The sequence below is a fragment of the Hypanus sabinus genome, unplaced genomic scaffold, assembly GCF_030144855.1.
Source record: "Hypanus sabinus isolate sHypSab1 unplaced genomic scaffold, sHypSab1.hap1 scaffold_2055, whole genome shotgun sequence".
NCBI classification, from domain to species: Eukaryota; Metazoa; Chordata; class Chondrichthyes; order Myliobatiformes; family Dasyatidae; genus Hypanus; species Hypanus sabinus.
The window spans coordinates 1-23,897 of record NW_026780158.1 but is presented as its reverse complement, the minus strand read 5'-3'; the positions used below and the strand labels follow the sequence as shown (position 1 = coordinate 23,897).

The following is a 23,897-nucleotide window of genomic DNA, read 5'->3' as shown; positions in this document are numbered from 1 at the left end:
TTCCTGCACATTCATGTATAACTAGGAGCATCTATCACACAGTTACCTCTGACATGACCCTAGTCACTAGACTCTAGACACTAGAATACTACAGCACAGTACAGGCTCTTCCGCCCTGGATGATGTGCTGACCCATGTATTCCTTTAAAAAGAGTACTAAACCCACACTAGCCCTTGACCCTCTATTTTAATTTCATCCATGTGCCTGTCCAAGAGGCTATTAAATACCCGTAATGTTTTAGCCTCCACCACCATCCCTGGCACGTTGTTCCAGGCACCCACAACCCTCTGTAAAAAACTTACCCATGATGTCTCCCCTAAACTTCCCTCCCTTAACTTTGTACATATGCCCTCTAGAGTTTGCTATTGGTGCCCTGGGAAACAGGTTCCAGCAATCCACCCCATCTATGCCTCTCATAATTTTTTAGACCTCTATCAAGTGCCCTCTCATCCTTCTACGCTCCAAAGAGAAAAGTCCCAGCTCTGCTAACCTTGCTTCACACGACTTGTCCTCCAAACCAGGCAACATCCTGATAAATCTCCTCTGCACCCTCTCCATAGCTTCCACATCCTTCCTATAATGAGGTGACCAGAACTGAACACAATACTCTAAGTGCGGTCTCACCAGAGTTTTGTAGATTTGCAACTTGTCCTCTCTACTCTTGAACTCAATCCCTCTATTAATTAAGCCTAGCATCCCAAAGGAGTTTTTAACTATCCTATCAACCTGTGCAGTGACCTTAAGGGATGTATGGATTTGAAACCCAAGGTCCCTCTGTTCATCCACACTCTTAAGTAACCAATGATTAAACTTGTACTCAGCATTCTGATTTGTCCTTCCAAAATGCATCACCTCACACTTATCCGGATTGAACCCCATCTGCCACTTTTCTGCCCAAATCTGCACCCTGTCTATATCCTCTTGTAGCCTTCGACAACCTACAGCTCCATCCACAACTCCTCCAATCTTCATGTCATCCACAAATTTACTCACCCATTCTTCCACCTCTACATCCAGGTCATTTATAAAAATCACAAATAGCAGGGGTCCCAGGACAGATCCCTGCGGCACTCCACTAGTCACTGACCTCCAGGCAGAATACATTCATTCCACTACTAACCTCTGCTTTCTTCCTGTAAGCCAATTATTTATCCAAACAGCCAAGGTTCCACTTATCCCGTGCCTCATGATTTTCTGGATGAGTCTCTCGTGAGGGACCTTGTCAAATGCCTTGCTAAAATCCATGGAGAACACATCTACTACCGTACCTTCATCAATTGCTTTTTGTTACCTCTTCAAAAAACTCAATTAGCCTCGTGAGGCACGACCTTCCCTTCACAAAGCCATGTTGACCTGGACAGTAAATTCCAGGCACCCAGAACTCTGTTAAAAAACTCCCCACAATTGCTGTAAATTTACACCACCTCACCTTAACCAAATGCCCTCTGGTATTAGACACCAGTCATATGTACAAAAATGAACAAAATACAGGCTGTCGACCCAAACCCTTATCTCTCAAACTTGTACACCTCAGTCAGATCTCTATTGTAACTCCAGAATAAACAAACCAGGTTTATCAAACCTCTACTTGTAGCACATGCCACCGAATCCAGGCAACATCCTGGTGAACCTGTTCTGCACCCTCTGCAATCCTTCCAAGAGCTGGACAATCAGAAGAGAACACAATACTCCAGATGCTCCCTAAAACCATAAGACCTAGTAGCAGAATTAAGCCATTCGGCTCAGTGAATTTGCTCTTCAATTCCTCTCTACCCCATTATCCCAGTAAACGTTGACGCTCTTCCTAATCAGGAACATATCAACCTGCATTTTAAATATATCCAATGAAGTGTCTTCCTCAGCCGTCTATGACAATAATTTCAGAGATTCACCACCCGCCAGCCAAGACATTTCTCCCAGTTTGTCCCCGGCAGCCAGGACAATTCTCCACAGTTCTCAAGCATGTTAATATTCTGTATGAGCCTCCCTTGTGGGACTTTGTCAAACACTCTCACAATATACAAGTAGACAATATCCATGTGTAACTGCATCCATCACCTTTGTCACTGCCTGGAGGAACTCAATCAAGCTGGCAAGACACAAACCCGAACCAAAGCCTTGCTGCTGAACCCCAAACCACCTCATACATCCTCTCTGTCATACTCCCATGGGGGAGAACATATAAAAGGCTGAAGGTATGTACCACCAGCCTCAACGACAGCTTTATTCTGCATTTATAAGACTACTAAATGGTCACCTACTATAATATTATTGGCTCTTAATAATAATAAGACAATTTTATATCTAAAATTATAGCATCTTACGTCTTGTAACTAATAACAACTCAGATAACAACTTAGATAACCACAATATACTCACAGGAGAGCAGACAGAATACAGCAATTCTAAACAGATTATCTAATTCTATTTCAAACCCTGTGGAAAGCAGAAAACTTTCAGTGCTACATTGTCAATCAGAAAAAAAATCACATCTGATTCTGTTCCTCGTGTGTTTAAGAGAAGTTCCAAATATATATACATTCATACAATGCTTGTGAAATTTCTAGAAATGATGAAGCATTCGCGTAAAATAATCGTCCTAGTAACAACCAGAGAGGAACAACGACCACTATCAAAATAAATGGAGGGATTTTCCAGAACGACTCACTAAGCCCACTATGGTTTTGTCTCGCTTTAAGCCCACTCATAACTTACTGAAACAGATAAAAATCAGGTATCTAATCAGAAAAAAATACGAATTATACCTTGACACAGCTATACATTGATGATTTGAAATTATTTGCTCGCATCAGTAAAGCTGAAATAAACAATTCAAATAATGGAACTAATTTCCATATATACAAGCATGAACTTCAGACTAGGAAAGTACAGAACATGATTAAACATAAAGAAAGGTACAATAGAACCGGTAGAATATCAAACAGAGCACCGGGATGCAATGCAACAGAATATGAAACGGATATTTAGGATATCAATAAGCAAAGAAAATAGATCATCGTGTGATAAAGGAAAACCTTCCAACAAAATTTACTTCAAGGCTGAAGAAAATCTGCATTTACTGCAAGGCTGAACAAACTTTGAATTTACATCAAGGATCAAGAAAATCTGCCAAACAGAGCTGAACAGTAAAAATATAACGAAGGTAGTAAACACTCACTGTGCCCATATTGATGTATAATTTTGGTAAAATATCCTGCTCTGAAACAGATCTGGAAAATATACAAAAAAATAAGAACTTAAGTAGCAATTTCTGGAAAACACCATGTGCACTGGAGCGCACTCAGATTGATATGAAGGAGGACAGTATGAGGATGATGAATAACAGATCTAAAAAAATGAGACAACCAGCCAGATAAAAATTTTCAGGATCAGGGTTAATATCATGGACACGTCGTGAAAATTGTTTTTCTGCGCCATCAGCACGATTACAGTAAAGTGTGTGCAGTGAGTCTATATTTATGTACACAATTGTGGAAATAGAATTGTATCAGCGTGAATTAATCAGTCTGATGGCCTGGTGGAAGAAGCTGTTCCGGAGCCTGTTGGTCCTGGCTATTAAGCTGTGGTACCATTTCCCGAATGGTAGCAGCTGGAACAGTTTGTGCCTGGTGAGACTTGGGTCCAGAATGATCCTTCGGGCCCTTTTTACCCCATCCGAAATGACCTTAGTAGTAGGAGGTTCACATCTACAGATGCACTGGGCTGTCCGCACCACTCTCTGCAGAGTACTGCAATTGAGAGAAGTACAGTTCCCATATCAGGCAGTGATGCAGCCAGTCAGGATACACAAAATGGTGCCCCTATAGAAAATCGTTTGCATTTAGGGGCCCATCCCAACGTCCTCAACCATCTCACCGAACTGTTTTTCTGTTTTTTTTTTGTTCATACGAAAGAATATGCCAGGCAGGATGTCGGAATGCTCCTCTTGCAGGATGTGGGAAGTCAGGGAGACCTCCAGTGTTCCTGACAATGATCCCTGCAAGAAGTGCATCCAGCTGCAGCTCCTAACATAGCGCTTTAGGGAACTGGAGCAGGAGCTGGATGACCTCCGGATCATTCCGGAGACTGAGCAGGTTATAGATAGTAGCTTCCAGGAGGTAGTTACACCTAAGGAACAGGGCACAGGTAATTGGATTACCGTCAGTTGAGTGAAGGGGGAAGGGCAGTTAATGCAGGGTTCTTTTGTGGCCATTCCACTCCAAAATAGGTATACCAATTTGGATACCGTTGGGGGGCGTGGGGAGGATGGCTTACCTGGGACAAGCTGCGGCAGCCGGATCTCTGGCACTGAGTCTGGTTCTGCAGTGCAGAACGGAGGGAGGAGGAAGAGGAGAGCGGTAGTGATAGGGGATTCCAGAGTCAGGGGTACAGACAGGAGATACTGCGGTTGTGACAGAGACTCCCGGATGGTTTGTTGCCTCCAGGGTGCCATGGTCAGGGATATCTCTGATCGCGTGCATAGCATTCTGAGGTGGGAGGGTGATCAGCCAGATGTCGTGGTACACATTGGTACCAATGACATAGGTAGAAAGAGTCAGGATGTCCTGAAGAGTGAGGACAGAGAGCTTGGTAGGAAATTGAAAAACAGGAGATAGAGGGTAGTAATCTTCGGATTGCTGCCTGGATCACGTGCCAGTGAGGGTAAGAGTGCGATGCTCTGGCAGATGAACACGTGGCTGAGAAACTGGTGTAGGGGGCAGGGTTTCAGATTTCTAGATCATCGGGACCTCTTCAGGGGCAGGTGGGACCTGTACAAGAGAGACGGGTTACACATGAACTACAAGGACACCAATATACTTGCAGGGAGGTTTGCTAGTTTTATTGGGGAGGGTTTAAACTAGATGGGAACTAGAGTGCCAGAGTCGATAGTGGAACGGGGGTAAAAATAAATGATGTTGGTAGTTCATGCAAAGTCACAAATAGCAAGGTTGTGTGTGTTGGTAATAATCTTCTGAGGTGTGTCTATTTCAAAGCGTGGAGTATTGTGGGAAAGCAGACGAGCTGAGGGCCTGGATTGACACATGGAATTATGACATCATAGCCATTACTGAAACTTGGCTACAGGAGGGGCAGGACTGGCAGCTCAATGTTCCAGGGTTCCGATGTTTCAGACGTGATAGAGACAGAGGGATGAAGGGTGGGTGGTGGGAAAATATTACAGCAGTGATTCAGCAGGACAGATTAGATGGCTTGTCTACTGAGGCCATATGGGTGGAGTTGAGAAACAGGAAGGTATGACCACATTAATAGGGTTGTATTATGGGCTACCCAATAGTCAGAGAGAATTGGAGGAGCAAATCTGCAGAGAGATAACAGACAACTGCAGGAGACAGAAATTTTAATTTTCCACACAAGTATTGGGACTCCCATACTGTTAAACGTCTAGATGGGTTAGAGTTTGTAAAATGTGTTCAGGAACGTTTTCTAAAACAATATATAGATGTACCAACGAGGGAAGATGCAATATTAGATCTCCTATTAGGAAATGGGTTAGGGCAGGTGACGGAAGTGTGCGTAGGGGAGCACATTCGTTCCAGTGATCATAACGTCATTAGTTTCAACTTGATCATGGATAAAGATAGATCTGGTCCTCGGCTTGACGTTCTAAACCTGAAAAGGGCCAAATTTGAAGAAATGAGAAGGGATCTAAAAATCGTAGATTGGGACAGGTTGTGATTGTGATTGGTAAGTGGGAGACCTTCAAAGGAGAAATTTTGAGAGTGCAGAGTTTGTATGTTCCTGTCAGGGTTGAAGACAAAATGAATAAGAATAAGGAGCCTTGGCTATCGAGGGATATTGGAACTCTGATAAAGAAGAAGAGAGATGTATAACATGTATAGGCAACAGGGAGGAAATAAGATGCTTGAGGAGTATAAAAAGAGTAAGAAAATACTTAAAAAAGAAATCAGGAGGGCTAAAAGAGGACATGAGGTTTCTTTGGCAGTCAGGGTGAACGATAATTTTAAGAACTACAGGTATGTTAAGAGCAAAAGGATAATAAGACATAAAATTGATCCTCTTGAAGATCAGAGTGGTCGGCTATGTATGGAACCAAAAGAAATGGGAGAGATGTTAAATGGGTTTTTTGCATCTGTATTTACTAAGGAAAATGGAATGGAGTCTATGGAAACAAGGCAAACAAGTAGGGAGGTTATGGAACTTATACAGATTAAATAAGAGGAGGTGCTTGCGGCAAATCAGAGTAGATAAATCCGCATGACCTGATGTCGATATCCACGGATCGAGTGCCAGAGGATTGGAGGATAGCTCATGTAGTTCCGTTGTTTAAAAAAGGCTCAAAAAGTAAGCCGTGAAATTATAGGCTGCTAAGTTTGACATCGGTAGTAGGTAAATTAATGGAAGGAATACTAAGAGATAGGGTCTCCAGGTATTTGGATAGACAGGGACTTATTAGAAAAAGTCAGTATGGCCTTGTGCGTGGTAGATCATGGTTAACCAATCTATTAGAGTTTTTCGAGGAAGTTACCAGGAAAGTGGATGAAGGGAAGGCAGTGGATGTTGTATACATGGACTTCAGTAAAGCCTTTGATAAGGTCCCGCATGGGAGGTTAGTTAGGAAGATTCAGTCGCTAGATATACATGGAGAGGTAGTAAATTGGATTAAACATTGGCTCAATGGAAGAAGCCAGAGAGTGGTAGTGGTGGATTGCTACTCTGAGTGGAGGCCTGAGACTAGTGATGTGCCATGGGGATCAGTGCTTGGTCCAGTTATTTGTCATCTATCTCAATGATCTGGATGAGAATGTGGCAAATTGGATCAGCAAATTTGCTGATGATACAAAGATTGGAGGTGTAGTGGACGATGAGGAAGGTTTTCAAAGCTTGCAGAGGGATTTGGACCAGTTGGAGGAATTGACTGGAAAACCGCAGATGGAGTTTAATGCGGACAAGTGTGAGGTATTGCACTTCGGAAGCTCAAACCAAGTTAGAACATACAAGGTAAATGGTAGGACACTGAGGAGGGCAGTAGAACAGAGGGATCTGGGAGTATAGATACATAATTCCCTAAAAGTGGCGTCACAAGTAGATAGGGTCATAAAGAGAGCTTTATAAATCATAAAACATAAATCAAAGTACTGAGTATAAGAGTTGGAATGTAATGGTGAGGTTGTATAAGACATTGGTGAGACCGAATGTGGAGTAATGTATGCAGTTTTGGTCACCTAATTACAGGAAAGATATTAATAATGTTGAAAGAGTGCGGAGAAGGTTTACAAAGATGTTGCCGGGACTTGAGAAACAGAGTTACAGGGAAAGTTTGAATAGGTTAGGACTTTATTCCCTGGCATGTAGGAGAATGGGAGGTGATTTGATAGAGGTGTATAAAATTATGATGGGTACAGATAGAGAGAATACAAGCTGACTTTTTCCACTGAGGCTAGGGGAGAAAAGAAATCAGAGGTCATGGGTTAAGGGTGAAAGGGGAAACATTTAAAGGGAACATTAAGGGGGGAGCTGCTTCACACAGAGAGTGGTGGGAGTGTGGAATGAGCTGTCAGATGGAGTGGTGAATACGGGATCACTTTGACATTTAAGGAAAACCTGGACAGGTATATGGATGAGAGGGGTCTGGAGAGATATCGTCCAGGTGCAGGTCAGTGGGACTAGGCAGAAAAATGGTTCAGCACAGCCAAGAAGGACCAAAATGCCTGTTTCTGTGCTGTAATGTTCTATGGTTCTATCTGAGGTGAAAGAGGTGCTGTTGTGCCCTTTTTCACCACACAATTGATGTGTACAGACCACGTGAGGTCCTCAGTGATGTGAATGCCGAGGAACTTGAAGCTGTTCACTCTCTCATCCCCAGATCCATTGATGTCAATAGGGGTTGGCCCGTCTCCATTCCTCTTGTCTTTGAAACATTGCATCCAGCTCCTTTGTTTTTGCGACATTGAGGGAGAAGTTGTTTTCTTGTCAACACTGTGTCGGGGTGATGACTTCTTCTGTCTAGGCTGCCTCGTTATTATTTGAGATTTGGCCAATAAATATAGTATCCTCAGCAAATTTAAATAGCAGATTGGAGCTGTGGGTAGCGACACAGTCATGCGCATACAGAGAGTAAAGGAGGGAGCTTAGGACACAGCCCTGAGGGGCTCCTGTGTTGAGGGTCAGAGGGGCAGAGGTGAGGGAGCCCACTCTTACCACTTGCCGGTGATCTGACAGGAAGTCCAGGACCCAGCTGCACAAGGCAGGGTGAAGGCCGAGGTCTCTGAGCTTCTTGTCAAGCCTGGAATGATGGTATTGAATGCTGAACTGTAGTCTAATAACATCATTCTCACACAAGCATCCCTCTTCTCCAGAAGTTTAAGGAGGTGTGCAGAGCAGTGGCTGTTGTGTCATCTGTTGATCGGTTGTGTCGGTAGGTGAATTGTAGGAGGTCCAGTGTGGGTGGTAACAAGCTGCAGATGTAGTCCATGACCAGTCTCTCAAAGCATTTGCTTATTATTGAGGTGAGTGCGACAGGACGCCAGACGTTCAGATATGTTGCCTTAGTCGTTTTAGGTACAGGAACAATGGTGGATGATTTGAAGCAGGAGGGAACTCTACACTAGGAGAGGGTGAGATTAAAAATATCCGTAAATACACCTGCCAGTTGTGCCGCGCGCATCCTGAGTACCCGCAGGCTCATTGGTAATGTAAGCAGTCGGTCACACGGCAAGTGCTGTTCACACGGAACTGTTGATACAAATTTTGTGGTTTGGGAAGTCCTGACCGATTTCTGAAGGAAATCATCTCCCCTCTGTGACAATAACACACAACCGGGGGATGTTGTTATTACACAGCTGTGATAATAACAGCCGGGAACTCCCTTGGCAGCCGGAAAGGTTTACACAGCAGCACCAGGTACTCCAGATCCGGGGAACAAAAGGGTTTGAGGGCATGGACATTCCGGGGTTCCACCAAGCATTAATGATCATGAAACATACCTTAAATCCTGTTCTCTTCCCAAATAGGGTGTGTGTGTGTGTGTGTGTGTGTGTGTGTGTGTGTGTGTGTGTGTGTGTGTGTGTGTGTGAGTGTGTGTGTGTGTGTGTGTGAGGGGGCGGGGGGTGGTACTGGATGACGACACGATTGTTGGTGACGGTAGGGGCCAATTCCGAATCTGTGGACTCGGGAGCAGTTGGGACAGAGGGACAGCTGGGATGTAGGCGCTTGGGTAGTTGGAATCTTCTTGCATCCCCTCTTCTTTTCAGCACTCGCTCTTCGGGGTTCCTCAAAATTCTTGGCTTTTCCGTGGATCAGCGGCTGCCACTCGTTGACCTCCATATTTGCCTGAGAGAGCCTCTGCTGAATTTGGTCCTTGTACCTCCTGCGCGGGGCACGACGATCTCTCTTGCCCTGAGAGAGTTCTCCGTAGTGTACTGCTTTCGGTAACCTGGAGTTGTCCATGCGAGACGTGGCCTGTCAGACGGTGGATCTGGCTGAGCAGCGAAGTGGCTTTAGGACCTGGAAGTTGAACATATATAGCTGTGCATGTCTGTGTGATTATATGAAATATTCAACTAAATAAGTAGTGCAGAAATAGAAATTTAAAAAGAGATTAGTGAGGCAGTATCAATGAGTTCAATGTCCATTCGGAAGCTGCATGGTAGAGGAGAAGTTGCTCCTGAATCGTTGAGTTTGCGCCTTACTCCGTTCCTCATGAACCAGACGGTGATGCAGCCAATTACAATGCTCTGCAATGATCTATTTGGATCGCATGCAGAAAAGTTTTCCAGTTTACAGTGGTGCATGTCACAATAATAAACCAATTTACCGATTCATTGTCAATAATACATCGCCCCTCGGTTGCTTAAGATTGTTATAACCGGGGGGGAGGGGGGGGGTGACAGTGCGGATGAGCTGCCACGACCTATTAAATGCTCCCAGTGGCGAGTAGCCTCTGTCCAGCTCTTGGCCTTCACGTGCGGTTTAGCCACTAATCCCGGTGGAAGCGTTTCTTCTGACAGGAGAAGGGGCAGAGGTGGGTTACTGGTGCCTTACAACCAGTCGCTTTGGGCAGATGGGGCTTGGCGGCTGTGATTGGCAGCTCACCCAGGAACAAGAAAACTCTGATCTCAAAACTCCACTGCCTTGTAACTGTAACCCCTCATGGGGAAGAATTTGGGAGTAAACCCAGTGGGAAAAGCCTGGAGCTGTAGTCCCTGAGTCAGTGTTAAATGGTGTTCAACGCAGACTGGCATCTCCTGCGACACCTCTGGTGCCAAGCTGTGTCAGTCTATGTCGTTCCTTTGTGCACATCAGATGCATGGAGAGAGGGAGCTTGCTACTTCGGCAGAAGCTTCCTCTCCATATCGGAGTGTCCCGGCTTGCAGGGGCAGGACATCCATGGTCGACTCTGACAGATGGAGGCCTCATTAGACAGAGCCCCACACCCCCACAGCAAGACTGATGAGTAGCAGTTGCCAAGACTTCACCACCCTTTCCCACAGACACGACGTACATCACTGAGACAGACCCTTGTGGCTTCTTCCATTAACACAGATTCCATCTTTCCACCAATCCTCCATCACTGCGATTGAAAACTACCCATTTTCATTCCTGTCATTCCGATGGGTTATCGATCCACAACTTCACTGTGATTCTCCCCCAGACGCTGTCCGACTTGAGTACTTCCCGCGTATTCTGCTCCTGTTTTGATGCAAGAGCAGTGGACACCTGTGACCCCCAGTGTGCAGCCTTGCACAGTGTCCTGCTCTCCATAGTTCCACACCAGATCAACATTAACATCGTCTGTTAATGAGTCAAACAATGCTTTAAATATAGTGAAATGTTGTTGTAACGGGAGGTGCAGTCAGGAATGCAATAGGATATTCAAGATTCAAAAACTTTATTGTCGTTCCAATCGTACATGAGCTCTGCAGGGTAGAATGAGACAGCGGTTCCCAGGAGCAGTGCAATCATAACATAACAAACACAACACTAAATAATAAACACAACAATAAATAATAAAACACAACAGCCACATATCGCTTTAAATCAAGTTATAAGTGTCCGGTGCAAGTTAAAAGTGTCCAAAGCAGAGTCAGATAGAGCAGCTATTTAGCAGTCTGACTGCCTGTGGGAGGAAGCTGTTTAGTAGCCTTGTGGTTTTAGTTTTGATGCTCCTGTAACGTTTACCTGATGGCTGAAGAACAAACAGTTCATGGAGAGGGTGTGAGGGTTTTTTAATGATGTCCTGTGTCTTCTGGAGGCATCGACTCTGAAAGAGGTCTTGGAAGAAGGTGGGGAGACCCCAATAACCTTCTCTGCTCCCCTAACCACCCCCTGCAAGGCTTTTTTGTCGGCAGCACTGCAGCTGGAGTACCAGGCTGTGATGCTAAAGGTCAGCACACTCTCAACCACGCCTCTGTAGAATGTAGTTAAGATGTTAGTGGGAAGTGATGCTTGTTTAAGCTTCCTCAGAAAGTGCAATCAGGGGAATGTTCACCTTCACAAATAACTAGAACCAGAACATGAGGACTGGACATTTTCCGGGACATCCATTGCTGTCAATTCCGTGTCTGCGAACAGAATTTTACTTTCTGTCCTAATATCTATGGAAGCATTGAATTGATTCATGTAATCTCAAACACTGAATGCTGAAATACCGTTATAAAGTTCTTTGTCAGATGAGCCATTTAACGTTTTGAATATGTTCTCTGTTCCCATGGAAGATGTTCAACAGAAACACAAGGAGACTCTGCGGACACGAACTGAAACACTGAGAGTGAACACGATCCTGATGACAGAGAAGGTGAAGGTTTTCCAGCTGGCTGATCGTTACGCTGAGCTCACGGTCATTTCTACTGTTCGAGATCGGACACTGGTGGAACATGAGCTGCTGGCAAGAGGCAGACACCATGAGGATTATAGAGAGAAACAACTCCGCAGACAGCTGGAAAAAATCCGGACTGATCAGTTATTCCAGAGCAGCTTTTCCCGGAGTAAATCCAAGTCTGGGAGTTCAGCAGCAGTGGCCGGAGTCCCGGGGATCGGGAAAACAACGATGGTACAAAAGATTGTTTATGACTGGGCCATGGGGAAAATATACCAACAGTTCCAGTTTGTCTTCAGTTTCAAATTCCGAGATTTAAACAGTATTGACTGTCGAATAAACCTGAAGGAACTGATTCTGGATCAGTATCCTTACTTTGGGAATATCCTGAGAGAAGTCTTGAAGAACCCAGAGGGATTGCTGTTTATATTCGATGGTTTAGATGAATTCAAACACAAAATCGATTTTGCGGACAGTCGGAGAGATACAGAACCAAAGCACCAGTGCCCAGATCCCGAGTGGTGGTGTGAAGTGTCGGACATTGTGTACAGTTTAATCCAGGGCAAGCTGCTCCCAGGGTGTTCAGTGCTGGTGACCACTCGCCCCACTGCGTTACATTTATTGGAAAAGGCGAATATCAGTGTCCGGGCTGAAATCCTGGGATTTGTTGGTGAGGAACGGAAGGAATATTTCATCAGACATTTTGAAGATCAGACGGTGGCCGAAGCTGTTTTCAATTATGTGAAGGAGAACGAGATCCTGTACACCATGAGCTACAACCCCTCCTACTGCTGGATCCTCGCTCTGGCACTAGGCCCCTTCTTCACACAAAGAGTCAGGGACCCACAGCGAGTTCCCAAGACCATCACCCAACTGTACTCCTACTATATTTACAACATCCTGAAAAACCACGGCCGTGAGATTGAGAGACCCCGTGATGTGTTACTCAGGGTTGGTCAGATGGCCTTCAGAGGAGTGTCCGGGAAGAAGATTGTGTTTACAGATGGAGATTTGATCAAGTACAATCTTCAGCCTTCCCAGTTCCTGTCCGGGTTCCTGATGGAGCTTTTGGAGAGAGAGGATTCTGCCCAGAGCGTGGTGTACACATTCCCACACCTCACCATCCAAGAGTTTGTAGCTGCAGTCGCACAATTCCTGAATCCACATCCCGGGGATATCCTGAAATTCCTCACTGAAGCCCACAACACGACAGATGGGCGATTTGAGATATTTCTCCGTTTTGTTGCTGGTCTCTCCTCTCCAATGACAGCTCGGGGCCTGGTGGAGTTTCTGGGTCCATTTCCTCATGAAACAACCTGCCGGGTGATTGACTGGGTGAAGGAGGAGGTTAAACGTCAGATTGGAAACACAGGGATAACAGCTGGTAAAAGGAGCCTCCTGAACACATTGCACTACCTGTTTGAGTCTCAGAATCGTGGACTGGCTCAGGAAACACTGGGATCTGTGGAAACACTTTCATTCAGTGGAATGACATTGACCCCGATTGACTGTGCGGTCCTGTCTCATGCCATCGGACTCTGTGATACAATAAAACACCTCGACCTGGGGAACTGCCGCATTGAGTGTGAGGGAATCCAGCGGCTGGGACCCGGGCTGCACAAGTGCCAGGAGTTGAGGTAACTTGATTTATCTCTCACTCGGAACTGTGAAACTGTTCTATTGTGTCATTTCAATGTAAAGAGATTTGGGTTAAACTGTGATAAATCAGATTGTGAAGAATTGTGACAAATGCCCAGGGGATCGGTCAGCAATTCCCCAAGGACAGGAGGGTTCTGTGGTTCCTTGTGAAGGGATGTTGGAGACTTCATCAGATCAGTGAACAACGGCCATTGGTTTAATGGTAGTAAATCACAGGAATGGCCGTGTTTCCTGCTGCCTGTGACACGTCCATTGACAATGTTCCTTCTCACTGTTACTGACACCCAGACCAACACTGACTGCAGGAGGTGGGTCAAAGATTCACACCCCCTTCCCGGTGAGGGACAAGAGGCCGTCTGCAGACTGTCCCAGTGAGAAGGAAAGAAATACCATTGTGAGATTGCCCTCCCCTGCCCTTTCCTGTTTGTGACTTTGCTCATTACCAGATACACAGAGAGCGAGGCCGCATCTCCTCTGGGTCTCTGTTCAGACCCAACACACGCGTACAAAAATTCCCCTTCCTCCTTTCGGATCTCTCTTCCAATCCCCCTTCCTCCTGTGGGATCTCTCTGCCTCATCCCCATTCCTCCTCTCAGATCTCTTTTCCCCATCCCCCATCCACCTATGGGTTCTCTCTTCCCCATCCCCTTTCCACCTCTAGGTTCTCTCTTCCCCATCCCCTTCCCATTCCCATTTCATCCTGTGGGATCTATCTTCCACATCCCCCTTCCTCCTGTCAGATCTCTCTTCCCCATCCCCCTTCCTCCTGAAGGTTCTCTCTTCCCCATTCCCTTCCCTCCAGTGGTATCCCTTCCCATTCCGCTTTCCTCCTGTGGGATCTATCTTCCCCATCCCCTTACCTCCTGTCGGATCTCTCTACCCCATCCCCCTTCCTCCTGTGGGATCTCACTTCCACATCCGCCTTCCGCTTGTGGGATCTCACTTCTCCATCCCCCTTCCTCCTGTGGGATCCCTCTCCCCCATCCCCCTTCCTCCTGTGGGATCTCTCTTCCCATCCCCCTTCTTCCTGTGGCAACTGACCTCCCCATATTCCTTCATAGAATCGTAAAATCATAGAACACAACAGCATAGAAAACAAGCCATTCGGCCCTTCTGCTCTGTGCCATAACTTTATTCCGCTAGTCCCATTGACCTGCACCCAGTCCATCGCCCTCCAGACCTCTCCCATCCATGCATCTATCAGATTTATTCTTAAAACCTAACAGTGTGTCCCCATTTTCCACATCAGATGGCAGCTCGTTCCGCATTCTCCCAACTCTCTGAGTGAGGACTTTCCCCCTAAACCTTTCCCCTTTCACCCTGAAGCAAAGTCCTTTTGTAATTTATCTCTCCTAATCTGTGTGGAAAGAGCCCATTCGCATCTACCCTGTCTATTCCCCTCGTAATTGTGTAGACTTCTATCAAATCTCCCCTCATTCTTCTGCGCTCGAAGGAATAAAGTCTTAACCTGTTCAATCCTTCCTTCTAACTCAACTCCTGAAGAGCCGGCAGCATCCTCGCAGATGTTTTCTGCACACTTTCAGTCTTACCGATATCGGTCCTATAGTTCAGTGACCAGAATTGCACACAATACTCCAAATTTGGCTTCACCAATGTCTTGTACAACCTCACCATAACTTTCCAACTCCTATACTCAACTTTGATTTATGAATACCCGGATGCCAAAAGCATTCTTTACAACCCTGTCTCCCAGTGACGCCACTTTCAGGGAATTATGTATCTGAACTCCCAGATCCCTTTCTTCCTGCGCATTCCTCAGTGCCCTACCCTTTACTGTCTATGTCCTACCTTGATTTGTCCTTACAAAATGGAACACCTCACACTTGTCTGCATTCATTTCCATCTGCCATTTTCTGGCCCATGTTGCCAGTTGGTCCAGATCCCTCTGCAAGCTTTGAAAGCCTTCCTCGCTGTCCGCAACGCCTCCAATCTTAGTGTCATCAGCAAACTGGCTGATCCAATTTATCACACTATCATCTAGATCATTGATATAGACAACAAACAACAATGGTCCCAGCACAGATCCCTGAGACACACCACTAGTCACAGGCCTCCAGTCTGAGAAGCAATCATCCACTACCACTCTCTGTCTTCTCCCACACAGCCAATTTGGAATCCAATCTACAACCTTTCCATGGATACCTACTGTCTGAACCTTCTGAACTAACCTCCCATGTGGGATCTTGTCAAAAGCCTTATTAAAGTTCATGTAGACAACATCCACAGCCATTCCTTCATGTGCATTCTTGGTAACCTCCTCGAAAAACACTACAGGATTCATTAAACACGATCTGCCATGAACAAAGCCATGCTGACTATCCTTAATCAGCCCTTGGTTATCCAACTCCTTGTAAATCCGATCTCTCAGAACACCTTCCAATAATTTACCTAACACCGATGTTAGGCTCACTGGCCTGTACTTACCTGGTGCACTTTTGGAGACTTTTTCAAACAACGGAACGACATGAGCTACCCTCCTATCCTCCGGCACCGCTCTTGTGGCGAAGGACATTTTAATTATTTCTGCCAGGACCCCTGCAATTTCTACACTAGTCTGTCTCAAGGTCCGAGAAAATATCATGTCAGGCCTGGGGGATTTATTTACCTTTATTTGCTGTAAGGCAGTACGCACCTCCTCCTCTTTAATCTCTATATGTTCCATAAAACATAGAATAGTACAGCACATTACAGGCCCTTCGGCCCACAATGTTGTGCCGACCCTCAAAACCTGCCTGCCATATAACCCCCCCTCCTTAAATTCCTCCGTATGCCTGTCTAGTTGTCTCTTAATCTTCACTAGTGTATCTGCCTCCACCACTGACTCAGGCAGTGCATTTCACTCCCAACCACTCTCTGAGTGAAAAACCTTCCTCTAATATCCTCTTTGAACTTCCCTCCCCTTACCCTAAAGCCATGTGCTCTTGTACTGAGCAGTGGTGCCCTGGAGAAGAAGCGCTGGCTGTCCACTCTGTCTATTCCTCTTAATATCTTGCACACCTCAATCATGTCTCCTCTCATCCTCCTTCTCTACAAAGAGTAAACCCTGGCTCCCTTAATCTCTGATCATAATCCATACTCTCTAAACCAGGCAGCATCCTGATAAATGTCCTCAGTACCCTTTCCAATGCTTCCACATCCTTCCTATAGCGAGGTGACCAGAACTGGACACAGTACTCCAAGTGTGGCCTAACTGGAGTTTTATAGAGCTGCATCATTACATCACGTCTCTAAAACTCTATCCCTTGACTTATGAAAGCTAACACCCCATAAACTTTTTTAACTACCCGATCTACCTGTGAGGCAACTTTCAGGGATCTGTGGACATGTATCCCCTGATCTCTCTGCTCCTCCACTCTACCAACTATCCTGCCATTTACTTTGTACTTTGCCTTGGAGTTTGTCCTTCAGAAGTGTACCACCTCACACTTCTCTGGGTTGAACTCCATCTGCCACTTCTCAGCCCACTTCTGCATCCTATCAATGTCTCTCTGCAATCTTCGACAATCGTCTACACTGTCTACAACACCACCAACCTTTGTGTTGTCTGCAAACTTGCCAACCCACCCTTCTACCCCCACATCCATGTCGTTAATAAAAATCACAAAAAGAAGAGGTCCCAGAACAGATCCTTGCGGGACTCCACTAGCCACAACCCTCCAATCTGATTGTTCTACCTCCACCATGACCATCTGCCTTCTGCAGGCAAGCCAATTCTGAATCAACCTGGCCAAACTTCCTTGGATCACATGCCTTCTGACTTTCTGAATAAGCCTACCGTGTGGAACCTTGTCAAATGCTTACTAAAATCCTTATAGATCACATCCACTGCACTACCCTCATCTATAAGCCTGGTCACCTCCTCAAAAAACTCTATCAGGCTTGTTAGGCACGATCTGCCCTTCACAAAGCCATGCTGACTGTCCCTGATCAGACCATGATTCTCTGAATGCCCATAGATCCTATCTCTAAGAATCCTTTTCAACAGCTTTCCCACCACAGATGTAAGGCTCACTGATCTATAATTACCTGGACTATCCATACTACCTTTTTTGAACAAGGGGACAGCATTCGCCTCCCTCCAATCCTCCCGTACCATTCCCCTGGACAACGAGAACATAAAGATCCTAGCCAGAGGTACAGCAATCTCTTCCCTTGCCTCATGGAGCAGCCTGGGGAATATTCCGGCAGGCCCCGGGGACTTATCCGTCCTAATGTATTTTAACAACTCCAACACCTCCTCTCCTTTAATATCAACATGCTCCAGAACATCAACCTCACTCATATTGTCCTCACCGTCATCAAGTTCCCTTTCATTGGTGAATACCGAAGCGAAGTATTCATTGAGAACCTCACTCACTTCCACAGCCTCCAGGCACATCTTCCCACTTTTATCTCTAATCGGTCCTACCATCATTCCTGTCATCCTATTGTTCCTCACATAATTGAAGAATGCCTCGGGGTTTTCCTTTACCCTACTCGCCAAGGCCTTCTCATGCCCCCTTCTTGCTCTTAACAGCCCCTTCTTAAACTCCTTTCTTGCTACCCTATATTCCTCAATAGACCCATCTGATCCTTGCATCCTAAACCTCGTGTACGCTGCCTTCTTCCACCTGACTAGATTTTCCACTTCACTTGTAACCCATGGTTTCTTCACCCTACCATTCGTTATCTTCCTCAGCTGGACAAATTAATCCCTAACATCCTGCAAGAGATCCTTAAACATCGACCACATGTTCAGAGTACATTTCCCTGCAAAACCATCATCCCAATTCACACCCGCAAGTTCTAGTCTTATAGCCTCATAATTTGCCCTTCCCCAATTAAAAATTGTCCTGTCCTCTCTGATTCTATCCTTTTTCATGATAATGCTAAAGGCCAGGGAGCGGTGGTCACTGTCCCCCAGATGCTCACCCACTGACAGATCTCTGACCTGACCCGGTTCGTTACCTAATACTAGATCTGGTATGGCATTCCCCCTCGTCGGCTTGTCAACATACTGAGACAGGAATCCATCTAGGACACACTTAACAAACTCTGCCCCATCTAAACCCTTGGAACTAATCAAGTGCCAATCAATATTAGGGAAGTAAAAGTCACCCATGATAACAACCCTGTTATTTTTGCACCTTTCCAAAATCTGCCTCCCAATCTGCTCCTCGGTATCTCTGCTGCAACCTGGGGGCCTGTAGAGTACCCTGGTAGAGTAACTGCTTGCTTCCTGTACCTGACTTCCACCCATACTGACTCAAAAGAGGATCCTGCTATATTACCCACCCTTTCTGTAGCTGTAATAGTATTCCTGACCAGTAATGACACCCGTCCTGCCCTTTTCCCCCCTCTCTATCCCTTTGAAAGCACTGAAATCCAGGAATATTGAGAATCCATTCCTGTCCTGGTGCCGCCAAGTCTCCGTAATGGCCACTACATCATAATTCCATATAAGTATCCAAGCTCTCAGTTCATCACCTTTGTTCCTGATTCTTCTTGCATTGAAGTACATGCACTTTAGCCCTTCAACCTTACTGCATTTATACCCTTTATTCTGCTGCCCTTTCCTCAAAACCTCTCTCTGTGTCAGATCTGGCTTTACTCCATGCACTTTTTTCACTGCTCTATCGCTCTGGGTCCCATCCCCCTTGCAAATTAGTTTAAACCCTCCCGAACCATGCTAGCAAACCTACCAGCAAGGATATTGCTCCCCCTAGAGTTCAGGTGCAACAGGTCCCACCTTCCCCAGAAGAGATCCCAGTTGTCCAAAAATCTAAAACCCCGTCCCCTGCAGCAACTCCTCAGCCACGCATTCAACTGCCATCTCCTCCAATTCTTACCATCACTATCACGTAGTACTGGCAACAATCCTGAGAACACCACCCTTGAGGTCCTCTTCTTCGGCCTTCTGCCTAGTTCCCGAAACTCACACTTCAGGACCTCATCCCTCTTCCTGCCTATGTCGTTGGTACCAATATGTATCACGACTTCTGGCTGCTTTCCCTCTCGTACCAGGATGTCATGCACCCTGTCAGAGACAACCCGGACCCTGGTACCCGGGAGGCAACAAACCATGCTTGTTTCCTTCTCACGTCCACAAAATCTCCTCTCTGCTCCCCTGACTATAGAGTCTCCAATGACGACAGCTCTCCTCCACTCCGTCCCACCCTTCTACACCACAGGGTCAGACTCAGTGCCACAGGCCCTGCCACCGTGGCTCACACCTGGTCGGTCGTCCTCACCAACAGCATCCAGGACGGTAAACTTATTATTCAGGGGAATGGCTACAGGGGTGCTCTGCACTACCTGTCTACTCTCCTTCGCTTTCCCCCCTCCGACTGTCACCCAACGACCTGCTTCCTGCAGCCTAGGTGTGACTACCTCCCTGTAGCTCTCATCTATGGCAGCCTCATTCTCCCTCATGAGTCGAAGGTCATCCAGCTGCTGCTCCAGATTCCTCACACGGTCTTCCAGATCGCCCAGCCGCAAGCACTTCTGGCAGATGTGACTCTGCAGAAGAGGGGAGTTCCCCCAAGACTACCTCATCTCACAGGAGAGGCACATCACCGTCTCAGCAGGCATTGTAAAGACCTGTCAAAGCCTCAAATCTCCACTCACTCACTGGCCGCTTTCCACGGGCCGCTCAGCTTGAGCTACCCCTCTATTTATTTGTTCGAGCTTTTCAAACTGCTTGGTCAATCAGCTGCTTTCTGCTGAGTCTGAGCTATTCAAATCTTGGTTGTCTTGATTTGCACAGTCCAATTGCCAAAACTGCCAGAATCACTCAAGTCAAAGCCTCATATTTCCACTCCTTCACTGGCCCACTCACTCACTGGCCGCGTTCCATGACACTACTGTTTGTTTCCTTTAATTCCATATCCACTATGCCAGTTTTCTAAGTAGACACTGACGCAAAAAACTGTTTAAGATCTTCCCCATCTCGTGATGCTCCACACATAGACAACCACTCTGATCTTCTAGGGGACCAATTTTGTCCTTTACTATCCTTTTACTCTTAATATACTTGTAGAAACCCTTCGGGTTTACCTTCACATTATCTGCCAACACAAACTCATGTCTTCTTTTTGCCTTCCTGATTTCCTTCTTTAGTATTCCCTTACATTCTCTATACTCTTCAAGTATCTCATTTGTTCCTTGTTGCCTGTACCTGCTAAACACGCACTTAACCAGATCGCCAATATCCCTTGAAAAACAAGGTTCCCTATCCCTGTTAACTTTGCCTTTAATCCTGGCAGGAACATGCAAACTCAGGATGCAAGCGCAGTTCAGTAACTCCACTTACTGAATACATCACTGCCAGAAAACAACTTATCCCAATCCACTCTTCCCAGATCCTCTCTCATTTCCACCAAATTGGCCCTTCTCCAATTCAGAACCTTAACTGGTGGACCAGTCCTATCCTTATCCATAATTATCTTGAAACTAATGACATTATGGTCACTGGACCCAAAATGTTCGCTGACACATACTTCTGTCACCTGACCTGTCTGATTCCCTAATCGATCAGGTACTGCACCCTCTCTTGTTGGTACCTCAATGTATTGATTTAGAAAACTTTCCTGAACACATTTGACAAACTCCACGCCATCTAACCCTTTCACAGAGTGGGAGTCCAGGTCAATATGTGGGAAGTTAAAATCCCCTACGATTACAAATTTCTGTTTCTTACATTGGTGTGCTAACTCTCAACAGACTTGCTCCTCCGATTGGGCCGTATATAATAATACCTATTACTGTGGTCACAGCTTTCCCGTTCCTCAGCTCCACCCATACGGCCTCTGTAGACGAGCCCTCCGGGCTGTCCCGTCTGCACACAGCTGTGAGATTCCCCTGACTAGTAATGCCACTCCTCCCCCTTTCATCCCTCCCCCTCTATCACGTCTGAAACAACATAACCTCGGAACATGAAGCTGCCAGTCCTGCCCCTCCTGCAAACCAAGTCTTACTAATAGCAATAATGTCGAGATCATCATGTGTCAATCCACGCCCTAAACTCATCTGCCTTACACACAATAATCCTTGCATTGAAATAGATGCACCTGAGAACATTTCTATCACGTACCAACCATCGAAACAGGCAGTCCTCGCATGACCATTATCCTCCTCCACATCACTATCTGCTCTAAATCTCTGCCCCATCCCCCTGCAACCTTGTTTAAAACCCCCAGAGCAGAACTTGCTAGCCTACCAATAAGGATGTTAGTTCCCCTCCAGTTCAGGTGCAAACTGCCCAATTCGAACTGGTCTCACCTCCCCTGGAAAAAGCCCAATTGTCCAGAAACATGAACCCCTCCATCATGTACCATCCCCTCAGCCACATATTTAGCTGCATTATTTCTAGCCTCACCATCACGTGGGACGGGTAGCAAACCACCTGTGGGATCTCACGTTCCCATCCCCCATTCATTCTCTGGGCTCTCTGTTTCCACTCCCCCTTTCTGCTGTTGGATCTCTCCTCAGCATCCCCCTTCCTCCTGTGGGATCTCTCTCCCACATACCCCTTCCGCCTGTGGGACCTCTCTCTCCCCCATCCCCCTTCCTCCTGTGGGATCTCTCTGCCCCATCCCCCTTCCTCCTGTGGGATCTCCCTCCCCAATCCCCCTTCCTTTTGTGGGATCTCTCTTCCACATCCCCCTTCCTCCTTTGGGATCTGTCTTTTCCTGAGGTATCCTGAGGTATCTCTCTTCTGCATCCTGCTTCCTGCTGTAGGACCTCTGTTCCCAATCCCCCTTCCTCTAGTGGGATCTCTCTTCCCGATCCCCCTTCCTTCCGAGGGATCTCTCTTTCCTATCCCCTTCCTCCTGTGAGTCCTCAGCTCCTTTGCCCCCTCTTCCTGTCGGATCTCACTTCCCCATGCTCCTTCCTCCTGTGGGATCTCTCTCCCCCATCCCCCTTCCTCCTGTGGGATCTCTCTCCCTCATCCTTTCCTCATGGGATCTCCCTTCCCATCCCCATCCTCCTGTGGGATCTCTCTCCCCCATCCCCTTTCCACCTGTGGGATCTCTCTCCCCCATCCCCCTTCCGCCTGTGGGAACTCTCTCCCCCATCCCCCTTCCTCCTGTGGGATCTCTCTGCCCCATCCCCCTTCCTCCTGTGGGATCTCTCTCCCCCATCCCCCTTCCTCCTGTGGGATCTCTCTTCCCATCCCCTTCCTCCTGTGGGATCTCTCTCCCCCATCCCCCTTCCTCCTGTGGGATCTCTCTTCCCATCCCCTTCCTCCTGTGGGATCTCTCTCCCCCATCCCCCTTCCGCCTGTGGGAACTCTCTCCCCTATCCCCCTTCCTCCTGTGGGATCTCTCTGCCCCATCCCCCTTCCTCCTGTGGGATCTCTCTCCCCCATCCCCCTTCCTCCTGTGGGATCTCCCTTCCCATCCCCATCCTCCTGTGGGATCTCTCTCCCCCATCCCCCTTCCTCCTGTGGGATCTCTCTCCCCCATTCCCTTTCCACCTGTGGGATCTCTCTCCCACATACCCCTTCCGCCTGTGGGACCTCTCTCTCCCCCATCCCCCTTCCTCCTGTGGGATCTCTCTGCCCCATCCCCCTTCCTCCTGTGGGATCTCTCTCCCCCATCCCCCTTCCTTCTGTAGTATCTCTCTTCCCCATCCTCCTTCCTCCTGTGGGATCTCTCTCCCACATCCCCCTTCCTTCTGCAGTATCTCTCTTCCCCATCCCCCTTCCTCCTGTGGGATCTCTCTTCCCATTCCCCCACCTAAGGGATCACTCTGCCACATCCCCCTTCCTACCGTGGGATCTCTCTTCCCCGTTCCCCTTCCCTCCCGTGGGCTCCCTCCCACTTCCCACTGGCGGGCTCTCCCTCCCCGGTCCCCCTTCCCTCCCGGGGGATCTCCCTCCCCCGTCCCCCTTCCTCCTGTGTGATCTCCCACCCTCCTCTCCCTTCCTCATGTGGGATCCACCTCCCGCGCCCCTCCCCCCCCCCCGTGGGATCCCCCTCCCCCGCCTCGCTTCCTCCTGTGGGATACCACACCCCCGTCCCTCTTCCCCCCTGTGGGATCTCTCTCCCTCGTGCCACTTCCCTCCTGGGGGCTCACCCTCCCCCGTATCCATTCCCTCCGGTGGGATCTCACTCCCCCGTACCCCTTCCCTCCTATGGGCTCTCTCTCCCCGGTCACCCGTCCCTCCTGTGAGATCTTCCTAACCCGTCCCCCTTCCCAACTGTGGGATCTCGGCCGTCCCTCTTCCCACCTGGGGGATCTCCCTCCCCGGTACCCTTTCCCTCCTGTGGGATCTCGCACCCACATTCCCCCTTCCCTCCTGTGGGATCTCCCTACCAAAGTCCCCCTTCTCTCCTGTGGGATCTCTCTGCCACATTCCCCATTCCTACCGTGGGATCTCTCATCCCCGTCCCAAATCCTCCTGTGGGATCTCTCTGCCCCATCTCCCTTCTGGGA

The 23,897-nt window shown here is 47.3% G+C and overlaps 1 protein-coding gene across 3 annotated transcripts in view; it reads left to right on the top strand.

The window, feature by feature from the left end:
* Positions 1-13,876, top strand: part of LOC132387639 (NACHT, LRR and PYD domains-containing protein 3-like) — a 39,930-nt gene extending 26,054 nt beyond the window's left edge. For 2 of the 3 annotated variants that reach the window (XM_059960024.1, XM_059960023.1), the window contains exon 7: positions 11,698-13,872. In XM_059960024.1, the coding sequence (XP_059816007.1) occupies positions 11,698-13,439 (1,742 nt within the window). In that variant the 3' untranslated portion in view covers positions 13,440-13,872. Of the gene's footprint in view, positions 1-11,697 lie in introns of all 3 variants that reach the window. The other variant, XM_059960025.1, reaches the window with a different exon arrangement.
* The last annotated feature ends 10,021 nt before the right edge of the window (positions 13,877-23,897 follow it).